Consider the following 6,000-nt stretch of genomic DNA (forward strand, 5'->3'; position numbering starts at 1 on the left):
CCTTCTTGTGACTTCTTAGCTTCAGGCATAATGTCCTTTCCCCTGAAGGGGTGTGTGTGTGTGTGTGTGTGTGTGTGTGTGTGTGTGTGTGTGAGAGAGAGAGAGAGAGAGAGAGAGAGAGAGGAAGTTAGAGCACAACCTGGTGCCTAGGTGTTTTTTGCTTTTCCTATATACTACCACTAGATGTCAGCATAACTCAAAAAGCCCAGAGTAATGGCATCTCTTCAGTCCTGTGTGCTTGTAGATTTCTCCTTTCTCACTTTCTACTTTTCTTTCTTCCTACTTCCTGGAGGTAAGTCCTTTCTCATCTGACCAAAGACTGACACGACCGTTCCAATCCATTTACTTGCGGGCTAGAACAGGATCATATTACTTTGGAAGGAGGCAATCGATTAACATTCAGTTGTCTCACTGATAATTAGGAAGCACTTTCTTGGGCCCACTTCCATCTCAGTCCTGCTGCCTTCTAATTTACTGTCGTGGGGACATGAACATTACCTTGTTATCATAAGTTTAAAATGTCTGGTTCCCCCAGAGAAGCCCGCTAACTAGTGATTAAACAATGCTTTATTAATCGGTTCTTACTTTTGGCTTTCACTTCTATAAATTTCCATGCTAATGTGTGATTAAAATGCCTTGTGAAGTATATTAATCCCCAGGCTTCAAAGAGCCACTCCTTTTGTCACATATTTTGGGTTTGCCCCATGTACTTAATGTATACCTTTTCTAACTTTATAGACTTTGATGCTAGCCCATATGCTTTTGACCTTTTTTCCAAGGACAGAACCTTAATCCCTTTTTAAGAACTACCTTCACCTGGTGGGCCTCTTGACCATTCTCAGTCCCATCATTTCTTTTGGGTGTGGTAATCACACAGAACTGGAGGTGTTCTGCAAAGGCAGCAACAACAACAACAAAAACACTTCCCTTTTTTTCCCTTTCTTTACTCAAATTTTGGTTGTTTGGCGTCCTTGTTCATGGCAGCGTCTCAGGTAGACACTGCCAGGGAAACCGTCTTGTTGAAGTACTGTTAGCTTTCAGGGAACTTCCTAAGGGCATCAAAGTCAGCTTAGGGGGCAGCGACCACTCAGGTTCTTGGGTTTACTTCCAAGATAACTTGTGTCTGCTTGATTAGTTCTGCCTTAGAACACCTAACACCTCATTTGTTTACCATTATTTTTCTTCATTCCTCTTCATTCTCCATGGCTCAACCTGTGTGAGTCACATACAGGTGTGATGTGCCTAACATTCTAATCAAGCCAGTTGCATCCAAATCCTGCTGTCTTCTAACTTACTGATATTCATGAGTAAGGAACAAAGTCAAATGATTCTTCTCATGTTTATCTTCCCAGAGTATCCCTGTGACCCGAATGATTTTCAAAAGCATAGAGTGATTCTGTAGCTGAGTCTGGTCTTTATGTAGATAGTCCATGAATTGTATACCACATTTCCTCCCCAGGTGGGTTTCTGATTTTCTAATCTTGTCTACATTGCCCACCACCTTCATCCCAGCACCTCATCTGGCCTAGAAGAGAGCAGAACTGATTAAATCAGCCATGTTCTAAGACGCATGTTTCAGTGTCTTTGCAACATGTTTCATGGGCTGAATTATTTACATATTTAAGAGGCAGACATAAGCACAGAGAGAGAGAGTTCCCATGACTATTCCATTCCCCAAATGCCAACAATGACCACAGATGGCCAGGCCAAAGCCAGGAACTAGAAGCTCAATCCAGGTCTACCATGTGGGTGGCAGAGACCCAAATACTTGAGCCATCACCGGTTCCCTTCCGCGGTGTGCATTCGTAGGAAGTTGAAATCATGAGAGGAGCCAGGACTTGAACTCAGACACTTTGATACATGATGTGGGCATCTTAACCAGTACCCAAACTTCCACCCCTGCATGGGTGGCAATTTTTTACCTGCCTGCTCTTTATCACCTGATGAAATACACTTCAGGGGCTTCTCTCACAAGTAGAGGGAAAGTTAGAGAGAGAACCAGACCCTAGGAGAGAGCCTGCGTCTCAGCTTTACCACTGCTTAATTCACATCACCCCCCACCCCCACCATTTCCAGTTCTCACCCGTACAATGACCATGACGACATCTGTAAACAGTTGGAAGCATGTAAAATGGTAATAGATGAATGCTTCCAGACTGAGTGCTGCCTCTGGATGGCATTTGCCTCTCTGGGGCCCTCTTCTATTCTATTTCCCTTCCAGTTTTTGATTTGCTCTTCATTTTCATTTTTTCTTTCATTTTCATCTTTTTATATATAGTTGTTTAAATATTTTTATTTGTAGTTTATTCAATTGCTTTAAATTTTAGAAATTCCTTCTCAAAAGTAGAGAGGGATTAATCACATATTTTCCTCCATATTTCTATGACTAACTTTATCAAACTTTCTAGAATTTATTTCCATATATGATGTGTTGTGCACTTTTTTCCAATCTAACCCCATGATTTATTGACTGAATATTGGTTGCCTTCAGAATTAAGTAGTGATGCTCTGTTATCAAGTAAAGTTATTATAGTTACTAATACTGTGTTGCACATTGATCTTTGCTAAAAGAGTAGATCTTAGCTGTTCTCACTACACATACACAGAAGGTGATAAATGTGTTAATTAATTTGATTGTGGTAATCATTTCACAATATACATCAAATTACCACATCAAACACCACAATTTTTTTAAAAGATTTATTTATTTATTTGAAAGTCAGAGTTGCACAGAGAGAGGAGAGGAGAGGAGAGGAGAGGAAAGGAGAGAGAAAGAGAGAGAGAGAGAGGTCTTCCATCTGATGGTTCACTCCCCAATTGGCTGCAGTGGCCGGAGCTGCGCCAATCCAAAGCCAGGAGCCAGGACCTTCTTCCGGGTCTCCCACATGGGTGCAGGAGCCCAAGGTCTTGGGCCATCCTCTACTGCTTTCCCAAGCCATAGCTGGATTGGAAGTGGAGCAGCTGGGTCTTGAACTGGCGCCCATATGGGATGCCGGCGCTTCAGGCAGGGCATTAACCTGCTGTGCCACAGCACCAGCCCCAAACACCACAATTGTATACAAGTTTTATTTGCTATACCCTAGTAAATATTTCAAAAAAAATTCCACTTCCAAAAATAAATTATTGATGTTCTAAGTTCTATTATTAATCAAAGGTACTTTTACTCTTGATTCTCTTGAATGTTCCAGTTATAAAAATCATGTCTTTATAAAAACTGTATCACTTATACATGATGAAAATGGCTTCCTTTTACAGCAGATCTTGATCTTTAGAACTGTCATAGCATTGCAGCGCGTATCTTTGCTCACGTCTCGCTGAAACACGCTTTTGTCTTTTGCTCCAGGAGCAGTACATTTTTATCCATCAGTGTGTGCAGCTGATGTGGATGAAGAAGAAGCAGCAATTCTGCATCAGTGACGTCATATACGAAAATGTTAGCAAGTCCTAGTTCAGGATCCAGAGCAGTGAGTAGAGAAGAGTCCATCACAGGGGCTGTGTCTTGGGGAGGGGATGCGACAGGAGGCAGTGGCAACCATTGGGATTGACTCTGACTTCACACTAGGATTTTGCACCAACTCCTGATGATGTAAAGTTGGTCACAGTGAGTAACCAATACCATGGCAGACCCCTGAGCTTCAGTGCACTAAGGGCAGTGGCAGGAAGAAGCAGGGGTCTCTGCCACTCATGATGATTGTACTCCATGCTCCCTGCCCAGCACCTTACATGATTCAGAGATGGGAACTGTGTTTTCCTGGGAACTGCTGTCATACAGCAAACCACCTTCCAAATGTATTTAGATATTTTGTGCAAATGCTTTATTGACTACACGAGTTACATAGGAGTTTGAGATGATACCCCTAGGAAGAAAAACAATATTGACTTTAGAGTTTCAGGATAGCAGTATCTAACAATGTCTTTTTTTTCTAAAGATTTTATTTATTTATTTGAGAGGTAGAGCTACAGACAGTGAGAGGGAGAGACAGAGAGAAGGGTCTTCCATCCACTGGTTCACTCCCCAGATGGCCACAACGGCCGGAGCTGCGCCGATCCGAAGCCAGGTGCTTCTTCCTGACCTCCCACGTGGGTGCAGGGGCCCAAAGACTTGGGCCATCCTCCTCTGCCTTCCCAGGCCATAGCAGAGAGCTGGATTGGAAGAGGGGCAGCTGGGACTAGAACCGGCACCCATATGGGATGCCAGAGTCACAGATAAAGGATTAACCTATTGCACCATGGTGCCAGCCCCCTAAAAATATCTTATCTCACTGCTCACTTGAGAGCTTCATGAAAACATTATTAACATCATCAATACCCTGTGCTCCAGTGTTGACAGGAAGATCAGATTTTTGAAGGTTTAAGTATTCTCAACTGAGATGACCTTGAATAAGCCCAGTGAGCCTCATAAACAGAGTCTGGAATATCTGAAGAGAGTGCATTGGACACATTGACAGTTTAGGGAGAGGATAGTGGTGCACTGTGGGAAACATATGTAAGGAGAGGAAGCAAAGACCCGTGAACAGCAGAATGGGAACAACACTACCTTTTACTCACCAAGAAAGTAGACAGAGAGCATAGTGGGCAAGGAGGATAAAGGGTAGGACAGAGGCAGACAAATGTGCAGGTAGAGGGAACGATATTCAGAGCCACAGAAAGGAGAAGACACACAGAGAAATCCCCAGCAGCATGCATGGGTTCTGGAGTTGAGCATGTGACAATGGTAAAGAAAAGAGGCGGCTGCTGATGTGTCCCAGGCCATTCACTGGCTTTCTCTCTCTCATTCACAGGAGAGGACGTGATCTGCACCCATCCTCCCTTGCTTCCAGACATTTTGGGGAGCCCTGCTAGTCATTTTGCTAACAGGAGCCCCTGCTTTGTAGTATGAGGCCAAGGAGATAATTTTATCTCACAGAAGCACTGGGAAGACTTAGCCTTAAAGAGCCTACAGTGTCTTTTGGACTCTTTCACTTCTGGAAATTTAATAATGGACAAACCCAACAGAACACCTGAAAGGTCAAGATGCACTCTGCAAAGGGCAGCAAGTATGGCACTTCTCAAAAGTTTCAGGCCCTTTGCTAGTTGGGCTGAGTTTTTTGTGTTCGTTTTTTAAAAGTGCAATAATTTCTGTGTATGATTTTATCAGACAGTTGAATTGTTTTCTGCCCACACCATTGACCAACCCCATAGCCCAGGAAGGAACAGGCATGGTTAGCATTGAATTATACCTCATTGTTCAAAAAAGCATGGTCACACATCAAGAAATAGCAATTCTACTTCAAGTAAATGGACCCAGCAACGTCTGTACTGCAAACCTAAGCTACCAGGTCAGAAGCGGGGAGGGTGGATGGGTAAGAGAGAGGGGTTCTACCCACAGATCAACCACAAATCTTTTCCTATTCAAAATATGAAAAGTTGTAATTTAACTTCAAAGTAGAATAGAAAAAAATATTTGTATTAAGTGGTCTAGTTCTTGATGGTTTTCTTCCTTATTAACAGTTCGATGTTTTTTCCTTGGCCCCTTTGGACTAATGTGACTGTCCAGGTTCTTTTTCAAGAAACCAGATCTGGTTCAGAAGAGCGTCAAGTCTCATTCTTTAAACTCTGTTGCTGTTTGAGCAATCTTGGTGCCTACACTTTGTATTCCTTTCTCTGTCACTTGAACACCTATGAAAGCTATTTCTTTGTGAACTATAGGCTGTGAAAATGCACTTTCTTTCCCCCCAAAGAGCTGGGAATTTATGAAATTATGGCAAAGCATGCTAGGACAATTCTTTGGCTACATTTTCTGTAATATTGTCAAGCATCTCTATGGATTACCAAGGAGATTTCTTTTTTGTTATTTTCTTTTTGACTGTTGGTTTCATTTTAAGCAATGTAACTAGTAACATTTCATTCTTTAGATTTTGTATAATTACAGTACATGATTGTGTATTGTGACATGAATGTTGTCAAAATGGACATTGATGACATTGTGAAGCCTGTTCCTTTGTGTCACTTCCTGAGAAA

The 6,000-nt window shown here is 42.3% G+C and overlaps 1 protein-coding gene across 1 annotated transcript in view; it reads left to right on the forward strand.

The window, feature by feature from the left end:
• Positions 1 to 3,448, forward strand: part of PTPRO (protein tyrosine phosphatase receptor type O) — a 107,050-nt gene extending 103,602 nt beyond the window's left edge. Inside the window, exon 26 of the mRNA XM_062195228.1 lies at positions 3,344 to 3,448. Coding sequence (XP_062051212.1) covers positions 3,344 to 3,448 — 105 coding nt within the window. The remainder of the gene's footprint in view (positions 1 to 3,343) is intronic.
• Positions 3,449 to 6,000: the final 2,552 nt, after the last annotated feature.

This window comes from Lepus europaeus, chromosome 6, assembly GCF_033115175.1.
Source record: "Lepus europaeus isolate LE1 chromosome 6, mLepTim1.pri, whole genome shotgun sequence".
In the NCBI taxonomy this organism is placed as follows: Eukaryota; Metazoa; Chordata; class Mammalia; order Lagomorpha; family Leporidae; genus Lepus; species Lepus europaeus.